At 36.5% G+C, this 18,685-nt stretch overlaps 1 protein-coding gene across 3 annotated transcripts in view; it reads left to right on the top strand.

The window, feature by feature from the left end:
• Positions 1-18,685, top strand: part of LOC104907304 (J domain-containing protein required for chloroplast accumulation response 1) — a 65,510-nt gene that overhangs the window by 37,108 nt on the left and 9,717 nt on the right. The window contains exons 5-9 of one of the 3 annotated variants that reach the window (XM_048642988.2): positions 4,459-4,526; positions 4,659-4,718; positions 4,809-4,886; positions 6,845-7,021; positions 15,460-16,817. In XM_048642988.2, coding sequence (XP_048498945.1) covers positions 4,459-4,526; positions 4,659-4,718; positions 4,809-4,886; positions 6,845-7,021; positions 15,460-15,486 — 410 coding nt within the window. In that variant the 3' untranslated portion in view covers positions 15,487-16,817. Of the gene's footprint in view, positions 1-4,458; positions 4,527-4,658; positions 4,719-4,808; positions 4,887-6,844; positions 7,022-15,459; positions 16,818-18,685 lie in introns of those variants that run through there. The other 2 variants (XM_048642989.2, XM_010696218.4) reach the window with 2 other exon arrangements.

The raw sequence follows: 18,685 nt of genomic DNA, 5'->3' as shown, positions 1-18,685 counted from the left end.
ATTTGAATTACAGAGTCACAATCATTATTCATTTCAGCAGGATTATCATTCAACTTATGCGATTCACTCACATCATACACAACATTGTCAATTTCTTCCAAAATAGGCATAGGTCTAGGACTTACCTCAACATTCAAATCCAAAATTGGATGAGCTAATGCACTAGACTGACGACGAATCGTTTCTAACCATTGATTGAACGTGGTACGAACTTCAGATTGTTGCTGTAATTGTTTGATGGATGATTTAGGTGTAAAAACCTCATCAATTCCATCACCAAATTGCAACGCTTCAACACCGATTAGTTCACCCAATGATCGAGTTTTGAGCACTTGTGAATCCGAAGGACCTCTAGGCTTCATAAGATTTTTGCCTCGACCTCCAGATTTTATGGCCATGGCGATGACACACTAAACGTGTGTCGAAAGAAAATTTGGAGGGAAGTTCAAATCTAGAAGAGAAACTCTTTTTCTCTATTGTATCCATTTATCACTAAAACCCAATTTTTCAAACATGATATAGATAAAATTCCATTCAAGTCTATCATAAGTCTTTTCCATATCTAGCTTCATAGTAATCCAAGCAAATTTCCCACCTTTATTTTTAAACGAATGGAACATTTCATGAGCCAACAAGATTTTATCCTGAATTAATCATTTAGGAACAAAGGCACCTTAAAGAGGATTGATAATTGTTCCTAAAACATCTTTTAGACGATTAGCTAACACTTTAGCTATGATCTTATAAATGGTAGAACATAAGCTAATCGACCTAAAGTGAGTTGCAACAAGGCGATCATCTATTTTTGGAATAAGAGTCGAAAAAAGTATGGTTGATCTTAGAAAGAATGTGGCCTAAGAAAGAAGAGGCTTTAACTGCCTGCTTTACTAAATGGCCCACCAGAGTCCAATACTTTTGAAAAAAAAAGGCGGAAATCCATCTGGATCCGGTGATTTATCTGGCCCTAAATCAAAAAGTGCATTTTTAATTTCTTCATCTGAGACATTGGAAGTTAGGATGGTGTTAACTTCTTCATAAATAATTACGGAAACAAGAGAAAAATCATCATGATAATCAAAGCTGCAGTTAGCATTACTAATAAATCTTTCTTGAAACTCATTACTAATATGAGAAGCTATTTGGCTTTGATTAATTAGTAACAATAGTATCTTCTTTTGTGGTGAAGGCCATTATAGTTTTTCAATTCTTTCTATTAAGCACACGAAGGAAATTTGTGTGCGAATCACCTTTCACAAGTGATAGAGATCTAGCTCTTTGATACCATAATTTTTCTTGAAAATTAAATAATCTTTGATGTTTTATTAGGATTCTTTCTTGTAAATTTTTGAAGATTTATGTTATCTTTGTCCACTACAAGCTACGCTTATTTTGCACATCTTGGAGCTTGAATCACCCAACGAAATTTGTCTCAAAATATTGTCTAATCGAGTCTTATTCCATTCTTTTGCTTTAACTTTAAGCAATTTACATTTTTGCACAAGTTTAAACATAATCGAATCTTGAAATTTTGCACACCAAGTTTTTTTTATTTAGAGTATCAAAATCCTTTCTTAAATGCTACATTTTTTAAAAATTTAGAAGGATGAGCTTTTAAAAAACAAAGGGGAAGAAAAGACAAAGAAACAAAGCAATGATCAGAAGATGTAAAAATGTGGTGTTTAAGCATTGCATTTGGAAATTGATTTAGCAAACCAATACTAACTAACCCTTTATCTAAACACTCTAATATATATGTTATTTGGGCCGCTTTTTTTTTCTTTCGCCAAGTAAACTTTTGGCTTGAAAATGGTCGTTCATAAAAATTTAGTTGGCTTTTAATGTAATTCATTCTATTAAGACGTTTAGAGTTGCTTGGGACACCTCCCAATTTATCCGAATCAAAACTGAGTTCATTAAAATCGCCAAGCACAATATAAGGCAAAGTGATCAAGTTTATGTAACTAATAATCTCTGCCCAAAAGGCTTCCTTGCCATCCATGGCAGCAGGAGCATAAATAAACAAGGCTATAAAAGAAAATTCAGAAAATTACAAGATAAGAGTTTAATATTACAATTTACACGCGATGAATTTGGCACTTTTGCTAATCATAACAAGCTTAATATGGAATAAGAGCACTATACTTCCAAATTAAAACAACCACAACCCTCCTGTTCTTTCAATAGTAGGAATGACATCTGTTAGAAACTAACAATTGCAATGGCAAATAAACACTGATTTCAAGGTTGTGCCGTGGTAGCTGGTAGGAGACCACTGACTTGAAAGCAATTACGGTCCAACAACGGTGGTAATCGATCTGGCCGGAAAGCTCCTCAAGGTTAACACAGCAGCGTAAACGGCGAACAATAGCAGACTAGACTTTGGAGAATAGCACGAACCTAGAGAGAAGAGAAGGAAGGAGAAGAGAATGTTTTGTGTATCTGTTAAACTGATTAGAAGCACTGATTTTATAGGAGAGAATCAAGCCAAAAAACGGAAGGCGGTAAATGGGGAGTTCTGAATCAAGCCAAAAAGGGACCTTGGAGAGAATCAAGCCAAAGCCCAAAGCCCAAAGCCCAAAGCCCAAAGCCCAAAGCCCAAAGCCCAAATCCCAAAGCTCAAAGCTTCCACAACCATGGTTCCATGATTTTGTAGCCTTTTTGCCTTTAAAAGGGTCTCAGAAGTATGCTTTTATTTAGGATTCTTGAGCAGTTTCACATGAATTTCTTTAATAGGGAAACACAGCAAAGAGCACACATCAATAACATGCGTCTCATCCCCACAAAATTAACATCCTGAGGAAAAATCCTTAGATAGTTGATTGAAAAATTTATCCAAACATTATATTTTTGATACTCTAAATATTATATCAATGGTACGACATGGTTATGTGACACCATTTATACTTTCTAAATCCATCTTTTATATTTAGATAGTTATAATCGCTTTTGCACATGATATTAGGGGTGAGGGGTTTGATTGAACATCTTATTGATATTGTTAAAAGGTATGCAAATTTGAAGATATGGATAATTTTATTTTGATAATATAAATAAAAAAAATAGATATCATTAGAGATAGTTGTAATCCCATGTCCAAAATAGAAGTTAGTACTAAAAAGATAGTAGTTAATTGTGAAGGACAAAGTTATAACTTTATTCAACTACTTGTCTATATATTTTAGAGATTTTAAAATATTTCTCTTCTATTCAGAAAGTTAAAACTAATAATAATTTATTATCCTAATATATCCTCCGCTCAAGGATATTTGCTATCAAATTCTTTGACACACACTTTCAGGAGGATGTTTGGCAAGTGTTGGTCCAAAATCAGTTCGTTGACCTTCTAAACAAGTCAATGGACACCCAATAGTTTGATATTGAATGATTTGGGAGACTTAGTCCCTGAGGGTTACCGGTCTTAATTAGATAAAACCTTGCTAACGTACTCTATTGTAATTTAATTAAAATTATCAAACTACAACATAAATTAATTTTAGGCGAAAAGCAATAAATAGAGAAAACAATAATCAAGTGTTTAATTAAAGCACAAAATCTCCATACATGCCACAAACTTAGAGATGAATTTTACAACACACAAAGAATAAGTCAAGTTGGACAACTAAAGAGGAGACATGAAGGTTGTTACCTCCATGGTCCCGTGCTTCAATTGGAGTGATAATTTGAAATCTTGTCTAATGGCACCAGAATATGCCCGAATACCTAAGCTAAATCTAAGGACTACACTATCGCAGAAGGGGGTTGGGTTATGCTAGTGTTAAGTTACACTAAGGAATTAAGAGATGCAAGAGTTTGATGGATTGTTCGTCTTTTTTCTTGATAATAGTTTCTCTATGGCGCTGAATAATCGTTGTCCACTAATAGACGTTTTTCTTCATGTTGAACCATCTTCTGCTTATCTTTTGATTGTTATTCTTTCACTGCCTTTGACTTTTATCTCATGATAATCCTGAGGATCTTCCTTTGGATTTTGTTGTCTTTTGACCTCTATGAACTTCGCTTAATGGGCTTCATATTTATATTGAGCCCTTATATTAAAACATAACACTAAACATTTTGACGTTTGATTCAATGTACCATAATAATGGGCTTCATACTTTTATTGGGCCCTTATGTTATAACATAAAATTTAACCTTTTGACGTTTTATTCATGTATCATAATAAATGTTATTGGATATCCGAAAATGGTAGTAACAACAAGGTAAATGGATCAATAATATAATTGAAATAAGTAACATCACTAAGACAAATGTTTAGGTTATCAAGTGTTTAAAGTACTCTAAATTTTTGATCCGTTCATTTTCTTCATCAAGCTTCTAAAATATCATGTTAATAAACTTGATTGCAAGAATTGTGAATTGTAGGAAATATATATTGACCAAGTATTGTGAATTGTAGGAATTATATATTGACTCAAACCTCATTATTTCTGTTGCCAGAACCCAATGTTGATGGCCTTAGAAATTCTGCTTCAAAAAGCAATGCAACTTCGATTGATGACAACTTGGTACGTAACTACACTAATCATCTTGATATGAAAAATAATATATTTGCACATTTCCTGATGTGCTGAACATTTTTTTGAGTGACTAGTCTATGCTTTTTATCTTCCATTGATTACTTCAACTCACCAAAATAGGATAAGAAAATGATACAGGAAATAGATGTGCAAGCAACCGAGGCTAACGAGGAAACTCTGGTAACTTATCTCCTTCATATAATTATGCATCTTTCATTGCTTGAACACAGTCAAATGCACCAGTTAGTTCATCTACATAACTTTTTTCAGAGCTATGAACGTAAAGTATTGCAATGGTCTAAGGGAAAGGAAGGAAACATACGTGCACTGCTATCTACAATGCAATATGTAAGTTTGAGCACCATTTACAAGTATCCTTGGCAATTCTGCTGAGAGTCTACCTTATATATGCTACTACTTTAGTGGTGGTTACGTATATTTTTGCATTACTGAACAAAGTCTAGTTTAATGATATAGGTCTGTCATCGCAATCTTAATGTTGCAAATCAAAATCCCATTAAGAGCTCTTTGAGTCTTAAGGATATATATTTTTATTGCCCTTCTACCTTCTAGAGGAACCATTTGCGAGATTGGGTCGGATACAAGTCTGGCCTAACCTAATATTTTTTTTCGTGGGCCTAATAATGTAGCAAAACCATACTTTTTTGCACTGTCCTTACCCGCTCTATAAACGAGTTGGGCATGCCCGCCACGGACCTATAAAGTTCCTCCACCTTGTATAAAAAAGAGAGAACATGTACACATTCTTCCAACCTATTTTTCTAAATACAATTCTTTGTTTTTTTAAATAAAAATGCTTAATCGAATTGTTTACAATTTATGGTATATTAACTAGTATTTGGGCCCAAAAGTTCCTCCGGATGGGTACTGTTTTTCGAATTCGATATGCATTTTTTTTTCCTTTTTTATTAAAATATATTAAGGAAAACTCAACATTTAAAAGGTACAAATATAATAATGTGGACATTGAAAGCATGATTTAAAAGTTGGTTGAGATGGTAATTATGTATAATAGCAAGAGGTCACAGGTTCAAATCTTGTTGTAAGCTTATTTTACTTTTGTTAATTGACATGACTTATGTACACATTGGATAATTCTAGTGCAGTAACAGAAGTGCGACGTGGCGTGTATACATTGTCACACATGCCTTTTAATATATTTGTATAGATAAAGCCACTCGTTTGAAAGTGAAATAATATTCTTTCGTGCTATTGCATATTAATTAGCAACAAGCTTAAGAAAATAGACAAATGAAGGAAATCAGACTCATAATCTTTCTACTTCTATATATTTTCCCGACCTCTTACGCTTTTTTTTTTTGTTTAGGAGCTTATTGAATATTAAGGCTCTGTTTGAGAACCTATTTTCAGGTGCTTAAATAATTAGATGCTGAAATAAAAAGTTATCATAAATGAATAAGTGTTTGGGATGGAACTAAAATTACATTTCAGTCCCTAAAATTGACTGAAATTGAAACGCTACGCAAAGCAGCGTCTGAATTTCAGGCACCGATATTTTATTTTTTTTATTTTCTTTTTGTATTTAAATTAGTTTGACTTTTAGGAGCCATGAACATGAACTAGGAGTAAGCATGCGTTAATGGTGCCACTAGCGCCCAATAGTCACAACTTCAATGTTACGTCGATGCCAAGTAGTCAGAACAAGGGAGAGAGAATTTGGGTTTGTGTTGCTAACACAATGAAATTTAATTGGGGGATTTAGTTTTGCATTGGGTTTGATTTTTCCATGATTTAAATGAATGGTTGTCTGTATCTGCAACAATTTCGCCATTTTTTAATGAAACTTCTCCATATGATAAAAAAAAATATTAAACGGAAGTTCTTTGAATCTTGATTGTATTGAAGAATTTTGTGGAAGATTTTGTGGTTTGTGGTGACAAAAAGACATAATTTGAAAGTATTAATATGTATGATAAAATCTATTAACTCCTTTAATTTTACACATATCTCTTTCAAGTATGATAAAATCCATTAACTCCTTTTAATTTTACCTTTTCAATAAACTAATAATTAAATGTAGCAGTTTATCAACTAAAACTATGTGCACTAATATAGGTAAGGAGTAATGTATGAATTTCTGAATTGTGAATTGTGATGGAGATAGTAATTATTCTCTATTTCTAACTATAATAAATAGATATGCTTATTAAAGGTGTGCTTCAAAAATAAAAATAAAAGTATACATACGTGACGGAGGGATATTAACTATATTAGTACACATTCATATCAAATCATCTAATTCTTTATAATATATCTGTACACAGGTTCTTTGGCCTAATAGTGGATGGAAGCCGATACCACTTGTTGATATAATCGAAGCAAATGCAGTAAAGAAATCATATCAAAGAGCTCTATTATGTTTGCACCCTGATAAATTACAACAGAAAGGTGCTGCTCCTTATCAAAAGTTCATTGCTGAAAAGGTTTTCGACATATTGCAGGTAATTCAAATAAATATAAACTTTTATGTCCCCTTATTAGTTAAAAAATATACAATACCATTTTTAATGCCATTAAAACAACTGAAACGATAAGATGATTGAAAGAAGTTCACAACTGGATGCTAAAGAAATCAACTCTATTGAATATTGCACCTAAGTAACGAGGCACCAAAACTCCTCACAAACTTAGGGATCCTACCAAACAATATAGTATAATACAACCTTAACCAGTTAAAGGTGAGGAAAGAAAAATGTTGCACAAGAGCTAGAATAAAACACTAGAAAAAGTAGCCTAAGTGCAAGTGTAGAAGAGTAACTCTAAACAGAAGTGATAGATTATGTTGGAGAAACCAATCGAAAGCATATAATCAGCAAACCTTTGGTACCAGGCTCTCGGAGCTTGCTTAAGTCCATATAAAGACTTACGCAACAAACAAACATAATCAGATTAAGAGGGATCATGGAAACCTATAGGCTGGTGCATGTAAACCGTTTCCTTAAGAGCACCATGAAGGAATGCATTTTTGACATCCAGTTGATGAATAGGCCAGTTCTTCGACAAAGAAAGACTAAGAATAGTGTAGATTGTTGCCGGCTTCACCAAAGGACTAAAAGTTTCCCCACAATCAATACCAACCTGTTGAGTTTTGCCATCACCTACAAGATGGGCCTTATGCCTCTCAAAATCACCGTTAGATTTTTCTTTATGAGTAAAAATCCACATAGAACGAATGACATTCACATTAGGAGGACAAGGCACTAAATCCCACGTCTTATTTTTAATTAGGCATCAAAATAATCATTCATAGCTATTTTCCAATTCGGATCACGGGGAGCATCCAAAGGAGTATGAGGAAGGGGAGATTTCATAAGAGTGGTACTGAGATTAAACAATTGTTTGGGATTAAAAATACCCCTTTGACTCCGTGTGACCATACGAGAGAGAGGAGGAGAGGAAATGGGCTATGAAGAGTGGGAGAGAGGAGACGTTGCTGGGCTAGGGACATGCGACTGGGCATGAGAGATTGTTCGGCCCGCTGGAGGAGAGGGAAGTGGGACTGAGCTCGCTAGAAGAGAGGGAAGCAGGATTGGGCCTGCTGGAGGAGATGGAAGCGGGACTGGGCCTGCTGAAGGAGAGGGAAGCGGGATTGGGCCCGTGGGAGTAGGCACAACAGAAAGAGGGCCAAGCGATGGGGGTAGGTTACTTGGGCCGGATCAGCCAGAACAGGACGCGGGCCAGGAGAGAGAGACGCAGACTGGGCCACAGAGAGGGTGTTGGATTGGGCTGCAGGAGGAGAATTAAGAAGATGGATTAAATAAGGGGATAAACCATCACCTAGAAACTTATACGTTTGAGGGGTAGGAGTATGTAAGGTGGAGAAAGGAAACTTAGTCTCATAAAAAATAACATGACGACAAATGATAATCTTATGAGAAGATAAATCATAACATTTATAGCCACGGTGGTTTAAGGGGTATCTCAAAAAGACGCAAGGGGTGGACCAGGGCTGTAACTTGTGAATTGTAGTAGAGGGAAAAAGGGGATAGCACAAACACCCAAACACCCGAATATGAGACTAAGAGGGAGGTTTTTGGTGGAGAATTTCGAGGGGAGATTGATGACTCAATAATTTGCTCGGTAATACATTAAGAAGATAAGTGGCCATTTGGAGGGCATGATGCCAAAAGGATGGAGGAAGAGAAGCATCATCAAGAAGAGTTCGAATGACATTATTGATGGAAAAAAAATTTCTTTCGGCTTTACCATTTTGTGAAGATGTATAAGGACACGAAAGACGAAAGGACATGCAATTAGACTCACATAAGGTGCGAAATTGACCATTGTCATATTCCCTCCCATTATGACATTGGACAGTTTTGATATTACGTTCAAACTAAGTATGAATGTGGGCTTTAAGCAATAAGAATTTGGAATAAACATCATACTTCTTAGCCAAGGGAAAAGTCCACAAATAATTAGTAAAATCATCCAAGAAAAGAACATAATATCAATGGCCCATGGAACTTAACACAGGAGAAGCCCATAAATCACTATGAAGAATATCAAAGGGCAACATAATGTTTGTCATAGAAGAAACAAAAGGTAACTTAACATGTTTACCAAGAACGCATGAACCACAATCACTAGGATGACTAGAATTTGTACATTCAATGCGATTATTAAGTCTAAGAGTATTTGAAATAGAAGCTCCCGGATGATGCAATCGAGCATGCCAAATAGTAGGAGACAAAGCAGCAAAAGTGGATGGTTGAAGAGAAGAATTTGTAGTAGTAGAGAGAGCATAAAGATCGCCCGCACTATCACATCGCATGAGGACCATCCCCATCTGGAAATCCTTCACAGAAAACCCATAAGGATCAAACTCAACAGTCACAGAATTATCACGAGTAAATTTACGAACAAAGATGAGATTTTTAATGAGTTTAGGTGAATGAAGGACATTGGTGAGAGATAAAGGGGGGTTGGGAGGAGGCAAACTCGTATGAACATAACCATGAATTGGAATAGAATGACCACCACCAAAAATAATGCCATTATTATGATTGCTCAAATTAAAATAAGATGAGAGATTACCGTTAGTGGATGTCATATGAGAGGTGGCGCCAGTATCCATGTACCAATTATGATCCGAAGGCGTTAAAGTCATAGTATGTAAGGCCAAGTCAATATCCGTGGGTGCATAGGAAGAAGAGGGAGCTGGAGTGGTAAAATAAGTCTGTTGTAGGCGCATACCCAGCAGCCTAGGAGAAGAAATTTGAGCTGGCCTGAAGAAGGACGAGCCCAAGTGGTATAAGGGCAAGGGAGAGCAGCCCAAGGTGGCATCCAATCCCACCCAAGGAGAAGTAGGCGTGGGAGGCCACTGCTGCTGACCCGAGTACTGTTGTTGGGAGCCACCAGAACCACCGATCCCACGATAAGTACCACCACACCCCCCTTTGCCGCCTCCGGAGCCACGGTGGCCCACCCCGCCACCGTTTTTCTTGCCGGAACCACCACCACGATTCTGGCGAAATTTACCACGAGGATGGGGCGAAGTCTACGTCGGATTTTGTGAGTCATCAAACTCACGCAGTGCAGCAGCCACCATGGCGGTGGAAGGATCATCGGACATATCCGATGCTTTTTCCTCAAGGCAAAGACTAGAGCGGGCTTCCGAAAAAGTAGAAAGAGGTTTGCTTTGCCTAAGGTGGGTGCCAAAAGTCTTGTAGGCCTCGGTGAGACCGGCAACAAGTTGAAGAACAAGACGACTTTCAGTCACAGGAATACCCACACTTTTCAGTTGATTAGAGAGAGTCTTAAGACGTTGGCAATATGCCGACGCGGTTGGATAATATCGCATCTTGACATGAGAAAAATCATGTTCAAGAGCCACCACACGTGAGTTTTGGTTGTCTTGAAAGACATCATGGAGTCGTTCCCACGTATAGAAGTGGATTCCGATTCTATGATAGTGTGAAGAAGATCAGTAGAGATCGTAGCATAAATCCATTGAAGTACTGTCGCATCCAAAGTAGACCAAAGTTCCTTTTCCTCATCAGTGCTAGGGGCCTTCTCCTTCCCTTGAGCAGGAGGAATAATGTGATGAAGGACTTGGTGTGAGCGTGCATGGAGTTTGAAAAGCTCAGCCCATATGGTATAGTGGTTAATTTCCATCTCAAGAACAATGGGAATATGGTTCTTAATACTAGAGATGGCAAGAGCAGAACAAACTTTGGAGATGTGGGCATGGTGACCACCTGAAGAAGAGAGAGGACAAAGGTGGAGGAAGAAGATGATGACAGAGGGCTAGGGCAACGAAAGACGAGGGAGAAGGAAAACCCTAGAATTTGATACCATATGGAAATGTAATCCTTGCCTTTCATTATCATTATTGTAGGTATATATACAAAATACAATATATGGGCAAAGGCTAAACTAGGCTAGTAAATATACACAAGAATATCTACATATATAAACTAGATTATTTACATAATCTATCAAGAAGTAAACCTAACTAGAAAAACTAATTTCTAAGCAGCTTCTACATTCTTCATACCCCTCCTTCATGTTGAACTTTGTCCATGATACAAAGACCTAACTTGAGACACAAATAGGAATCTTGAGTTTGAGGGAAGATTTGGTCATAATATTAAATATAAGCTAGTTGAAATGAAGATTTAATGTAGGTTGTATTGATGAATCCTTCTTCAATGTGCTCCCTCACATAGTGACAATCAAGTTTGAGGTGCTTTTTTCTCTCATGATATATACCGTAGGATTTTGAGCAATGAGCAGCTTTGTTATCACAATAGACTGTAATAGGTTGTGGTGTAGATGCATTAAGGTCTTCAAGAATGTCATTGATCCATACTAACTCACTAGCTGTTTGAGATATTGATTTATATTCAAATTCTACATAGGACTTGAAACCTTATCTTATTTCATTGTCTTCTAGGAGAAGAGTGACCCTCATAGGAATACACGATACTTTGTGAGTGATCAGCTAATAAAAGCACAAGCCCCCCGGTCAGCATCACAAAAGTCGGTCATGTAAAGAGATTGAGCTGGATATAAGACCTTGACTGAGGTTGTCTTTAAGATACTTAACAGCATGCATGGCAGCATTCAAATGAGGTTACCTAGGACAACTCATAAATTGACTCAATTTTTGAACCGAGTAAAGATAAGTCAAGTCTACTAAGGTTAAGGTAGAAACAAATACTTATAAATCTTCTAAAACCCTCATAATGTTTTATAATCTCTCCATGATCCGTAGAGAGCTTGATTCTTTTGGAATAGGAAATTTTGTTGCTATGTAATTAAGTAATCCAACACTCATCACAATGATGTCTACAAGAATCCTAGCAACTTCAAAACCTAGGAAGGATCTTATCTCCCCAGTTCTTTCAATGTGAATTCATCATCCTATTCCTTTAGCAATGTACTCAATGTCATCAACACCGTTCAGGAGGTCTTCTATATAAACCAAGATCACACACATCTTACTTTCTTTCTTTCTGCAGAAAAGAGAATTGTCTCTCTTAGATTGACTAAACTACCTTTTCAAGAGATATTTCTTATGTTGAATATTCCACTGTTTAGATGCTTATTTTCACTTTCTCTAAATTACTCTTAAGATTTCCTACAAATACTATATTCTCATCAAGCGCATCTCCTTATTCTCATCCTACTCTACTTTCCGAAACTTGTATTCCATGTCTCTTCTCCCAATATCCTATTGCTGCATCATTTTCAAATTCTTGAAATACACAACCATTTTTATCAAGCATCACTCTCACATGACTTCCTTCCACCACTTTGCTTACAAAGAGTAAATTGGGCTTAAAATTAGGATTGTAATACATTTTTTGGTGTTATCTTAGGACTTGATTAATTTCCCTTTTTGGCGTACGGTTTTGATGTTTCCATCAAGTAATCCAACAATAATACTGATTTAAAGCTTTCTCAATTCATAAAACATCTTTATATTTCCAGCCATATGGTTAGAGGCTCCTGTATCAACTATCCAGAACTCACACTTATAATTTTCATTATAACTTACAACATTAAAGGCTAACATTTACTGCAAAGTTGCTCACTCTCTTGTTTCCTCCACTGCTACTCCCTCCTTGGCTTGCACAGAATGCTTTCATTATCTCATTTACAATAGCTAAAACTATATCAGGATCTAGCTTGTTGCTTCTGCTTACCTGACTTTCGAAATCATACACTTGATCATCCAATGGGATCTCACTTCCCATCTCATCATCATGCTTCCTAACATTTCCGAACAAATTTTCCTCTACTCTTCCCATTGTGAAAGTCTTTAAACTATTGTGGTGCTCTATTAATTAATCTTTAAACGCTTAGCTTTATTGTGATCTCATGCCCCGTAATGGTTATAATTTTTGTTCATATTGTCCCTCTTGTAATCTCCTTCTTGAAACTATCTCTACTTATACTTCTTTGCTTGAAAAGCATTGGTGTCTATTCTCTCAACATTCAGATTTTCGCTCCCAGATGTTACTTCTTTTTGCTTTTCAACCTGTTGTTTCATATAAAAAGCCTTGTTTACGCTTAGCAATAGAATGAATCCATTCCCATGATATTTCCCCTTATGCTTTCAGAGTCTTGATTTAGACCCATAAGAAAGTCAGTCTATCTCTTTCTACGATCTCCATCAATTTCTTCAGCAACTTACAGGTGCGTTAACTCATAGCTCCACAGGCACAAGATGGTAGTACTTCAATAACTTAGATCTCATCTCAATAACTTCTCAGTTGGCGGTAATATTTTGAGACATTGAGTTTCGCTTACTCAAGATTAGAGACTTCTTTTCTTACTTGATAAATTTAAGGGATATTGCTCTGACCATACCTCTCCACAATTTCATCCCATAATTGTTTTGTAGATTCCAAAAGTATTAGAAGTCATGCCAACATTAATAGACTTAAAGAACCAACATCTAATCATGTAGTCATTTCTAAGCTATTTGTTAAAATCCTTAATAGTATTTTATGGTTTTAGAGCAAGTTGTAACTATGAACCCTGTTTTTTTCTTAGATCCTAAATCCATCTCGATGTTTCCACTCTAATATAGAACATTACCTCCATCAAAAAGAATAGTATCAGCTGCATTTGAGGTCCAATTGCACTTGAAAGAAATAGTGGATCAATGTAGCTTACTACACCTCTTTCATCTTCCTTTGTTGTCATTCCTTTTATGATCTTTAGTTTGAAAGATAAGATTACCCATCATCTGTAACTTTGACAAAAATGAAAATTTGTTTGTTAGAAGCAAATTTTGGTGTATCAAATATTGCACCTGAATAAGACGCACCAGACTTTGTTACAAAGCCAGGGATTCTACCTCATCATATATTTCCTCCGTTTCACAACAAGTGAAACATAGAGAAAGTAGAGAGTTACCAAGGAATTTAGAGAGAGAAAGTTGGGACCACAATAAATAGAGTGAAGAAGTATTGAAGTTGTGGTCCCCTCTTACTTTTTGGTGGTATATTTGTAATAAGAGTGAACTTTTATTACCATTTGGAGCTTGGTTTCACTTATTATGATTATTCCAAATAAGGAAAGTGTTTCACTTATTGTGGGAGGAAGTATATATACTAACCTTCGTTTCTAAATAAGTACAATATAGAATACAAACCAAGGCATCTAAAGAGAGAAAGTTAGGGACCACACTTAAAGAGAGATCAGACAACTTAATTAAATAAAGTACCTAAAGTAATTACCCAACAACTTTATCATCTAACACTGACCACCTGCCATCAACCACGACAGCGCTACCATCACCACCGAAAACCTCTTTCCCCCTCCCCCACCTTAACCTCCGAAAAACCACCCTCCCCTACCCCACCCCTACTTGTCGTAAAACTTTTTGCCCCTCCACCACTAGCGAACACCCCCATTTTCCCTCCCTAACCCCCGAAACCAACCACTAACACCTGAATCCCCTTCCATAGCCCTTTCACCAACACCCGGATCCTTTCGCCCACCCTTGTCAACCTGAAAGCACTCCATTTATGCTCCCCCATCCAAGAAACCAACACCCTCATTCCCTAGCCTAACCACCAACAATAATTACAAACAACCTTCAAAACCCTAATCTTTATTTCATCACCACCACCACGCGCCCTAAACCCTATTCCTTTCCGAATCAAACCCTAGATCTACAACTCCTGGAGATATAGAAATTCGTGATGAGGACACGAAAGAAGGAAAGGAGGGCAAGTTAAAGGAAAAGAAGGAGATTTGGAGAGAGAAAGGGTGATGGGTGGTCTTAAGCATGTAGTGTCGGGATGGTGGCGGTCTTGAGCTGATGGTGTTGTCGATTTGTGGTGCTACTGGTGGTATTAGGTTGGTGGTGGTGTCGGGTTGGTGGGTTGAGTTTGGAAGAGAGAAAGGGATGGGTTGAGTTGAGGAGAGAGAAAGGGGTGGGTTGAATTAAGGAGAAAGGTGGTTGAGATGAGGGGAGGGATTGGGTGTGTTAATTAATTAAAGTTTTTAGGTTGGTATGTAGATTATAAATTGATTGTGTTGTTAGGGGAATTAAGTAAATACAATGTTGTAAATAAAAGAAAATAAATTTTTCATTTTGAGCTATGTTGCACTAATTATGACATTTCCTAAAATGGAAAATGTTGCACTTTTAGAAATGGAGCAAGTACAACATTAACGAATCAAATGTAAGGAAAGAAGACAGGTGTACAAGATCTAGAAGATAAAAGTGGATTAAATTGCCTAAATGTGAGTGTAGGGGAGTAAATGTACAACAGAAGTAAGACTAACTCAAAAAGCTAATTATAAACAACTTCTACTTTTGTTGAGCTAATACTTTTGAGCGGGAAAATTAGGCCACAAGTTCATTCTATGCAATGTGCCTCGTGAATAGTTATTTGACGAATTGCCACATCAGATTGAAGAAGTGCCAATTGACGATTGAGGGTATGAGATAAAGAAGCAGTTACACTTGCTAGACAATTACATAGAGGATTATTATACTCTAACGGGAAGCAATCGAAAGAAGAATACACCAAAACGCAGGTGCTGCACCAAACGCTGGTGGTTGTTTCTTGTTAAAGACAAAATATGTACATCATTCTCTCTTTTACATTCACAAACGCTATAACTAATAAATTCATGTATATACACTCTTGATTTAGTTAGAGTTCCCTATTATACTTTAATCGTTAGTCCTTCGCTAAAATTTGGTTAAACAATTTGGCGCCGAGCGTGGGGCCTCCAGCCAAAACCTCATCTAGAGAGTAGGAGAGCTAATTTGGTTATGAGCCTTGATAATGACAAGCAACAATTGTTTTCTAACGCAAGATGTTGAACGTTGTATCACCCCAGCGGCAGAGGCCATGAATGAGAAATAACATTATTACAACGAGAGAATGACGATTTATGTTCCCAAGTGTCGTCGGTGGTCTCAATTGGTACTGGAGAACGTGAGGCTTGACGGGATTTCTTGGTCGTTGCAACACAACTCGGCATGGGAACCATGTCGAACCCATGACGATGTAGGCCGACGAAGTCTATATAGCGTGAACTTGTCCTTGGAATTGAATATCGTTGATGAGACTCCACTCCCAAGAACGTCAATGCCATTCAACTTGTCACGGACCCTTGAAAGTCAGATTTTTTTTTCACAACTCTCGACGCGGACAACCTTCCACACCTTGTGGGGGGCGCTTGTCTTCACAAGTGTGAATCAGAGGTACATTCCACCCGTGTTGTCAACAGTTTGGACGAGTTTGCCAATGTGGATGACGCCAAGTCAACCAGCCCTAACGTCACCAACGATTTAACAGACTCAAGTCTATTTAGGAGACGCTTTCAATCAGTCATCTTTGACAGCACTAATCTCGTCACTAGGATATTTGCAAAACTCTCAATCTATCTTTATTATATAAGCCAAGGGGGGGCGGCAATGGTGTCTCCTTTGGAATTTACTTAAATATCCCTCTTGCCACCTAATCGACCTTAATTCCATCATAAACTTGCCAAAATAAAAATATCAATCAAATCAAATTTAAACCCAATCAACTCATATAAAATTCAATCATATAAACTTGCTAATAAAAAATATTCAATCAAAAAATTCATAATCAAGAACTTAACGAACGTTAATACTACATACAATAATAAAAAAAATTATACGACATAACATCCTCTCAAATCAATTTTTCCATAACATAGACTCAAGTACAAACACAAACTCTAAGCAAAAAAAAAAAAAACCAGTTCTATTCATAGACTAGAGCTTCACAACATTCTCAAATGCGGAACTCTAAAATTTGCCGATTCTTTACCGTTAATTTGGTATGAAGTTCGTTATTGAAAATAAAATTATGTGTGTTATTCTATGTTCAGTAAATCTTAAACATATGTACTATGTTCGAGTAAAATTAAACTCAAATTACAATAACTCTTACGAATATATGATGTATTATATTTTTTTCAAAATTTTTTTAACTTAAATTATAGTTTATTTAAAATTTAATTCGAAGATAGTTGAAATTCAAATTAAAATTACATCATAAATGGTCGAAAAAAATGAAATTTCGTCAAAGATGACTTCAATATTCATGCCTTGGATATAAAAAAAAATTGAGATATCATATGAGAATTCGAATTATTTTTGTACCCATATATTAAAAACAAGTTGAGGAAAAAAAAATACTTAAACCTATATATTAAAATCAAAAAATTAAATTTCGTCAATATAACTTCAATATTCGCCCAAATATTAAAAAAAATTGAGACATCATATGGAACTCGAATTTGGAGAAAATAAAAAAACACTTAAACTCATACATCAAAATCAAAAAATTGTGCCCATGACGGGTTATGATCGCAAGCAAGCTTGGCGATCCATGACGGGTTGAGCGAAAGCCAATTCCATGACTGCCAAAACCAACTCTACAACTTGCTTGAGATAATTCTCATCTAATAATCGACGGTCTCAAATAAATAGAGAGAGAAAAAATCGTGTATGGGGTTTGAATTTGGGGAAAGTGATGAAGATGATGTCCAATTAAATAGAAAGAGAAAATATATTACGTAAAATTCAGAAATATGGGTATGGTAATTAGGGGAGTCGTGGTTTGATTTGGAGAAAATATCGTCGTACGCATCGCGTGCATTAAAAGCTAGTGTCTATTGTGGTGACGAGTGTCATTACTTCCAGGGTGCGTGGATTAGGCAAATACATTCCACGACACTCTGATATTCAATCATATATGGATGACTATCATCACACAAGTAATGAACATTCGAATTATGTTCCTAAACAGTGGAACCTTTGAGTAAGTGGGGCCAGCGGATTCTCTCCGAAGGGAATTAGCGCAGGTACAGGAGATGATTTCCAAAGATCCAGGAGTACTGCCATCGATGAAGATGGTAGCGCCAGGGAGTAATGTTGATTCACCAATTGCCGACCATATTGCGTTGATGGAGTTTTTGAAAAAGTGCTCGGTTCCTCCAATGAAGTTATATGACGGAACATCCGACCCGAATATCAATTAATCAATACAAGTAAACAATAATGATGGCACCAATCCCCATTGGACTGAGAGAAGCATGTTTGTGTAAGGGACTTGGGACGACTTTCACTGGGCCATCTCTTCATTAGGTCATCAATTTACCTAATAGAAAAATAGGCATGTTCGTGAAATCAATAGATCTCTTCAACATTCAATTTACAAGTAGCAAGAAGCTACAAAAGTAGTTAGGAGACCTCTATTGGATAGTTCAAAAGCCAAGAGAAACACTTCGAGAATAATTGAACATGTTTTTGTAGGAAAAATGGAAACGTTACTTCGGTTATCCCGACACTTGCCAAAGCATTCCGTAGAGAACTCCTGATCGATTCATAATTATACAGGGAATTACCAAGTTATCACTATTCCACCTTTGAATATGTAATGACTAAGGCTCTAGTATATGTAAGGCTAGAGGAAGACCTCAACGAAAACAAAAGGAATACAGACTACAGTCAATCCTGAGAGGCACCAAGATGAGAGACCTAAGCCGTATTTTAGATTAGATTGGGAATAATACCGTGAGCTAGAAGGAAGACCTAGAAATGCCCCCAAAGATCAGCGAGTATAGCTTCAATATAAAGGTTAAAGGGTTAG

This window comes from Beta vulgaris, chromosome 4 (genome assembly GCF_026745355.1).
Source record: "Beta vulgaris subsp. vulgaris cultivar EL10 chromosome 4, EL10.2, whole genome shotgun sequence".
Classification (NCBI taxonomy): domain Eukaryota; kingdom Viridiplantae; phylum Streptophyta; class Magnoliopsida; order Caryophyllales; family Amaranthaceae; genus Beta; species Beta vulgaris.
Note: the sequence above shows the minus strand (reverse complement) of the source record. Positions and strands in the feature narration are given on the sequence as shown.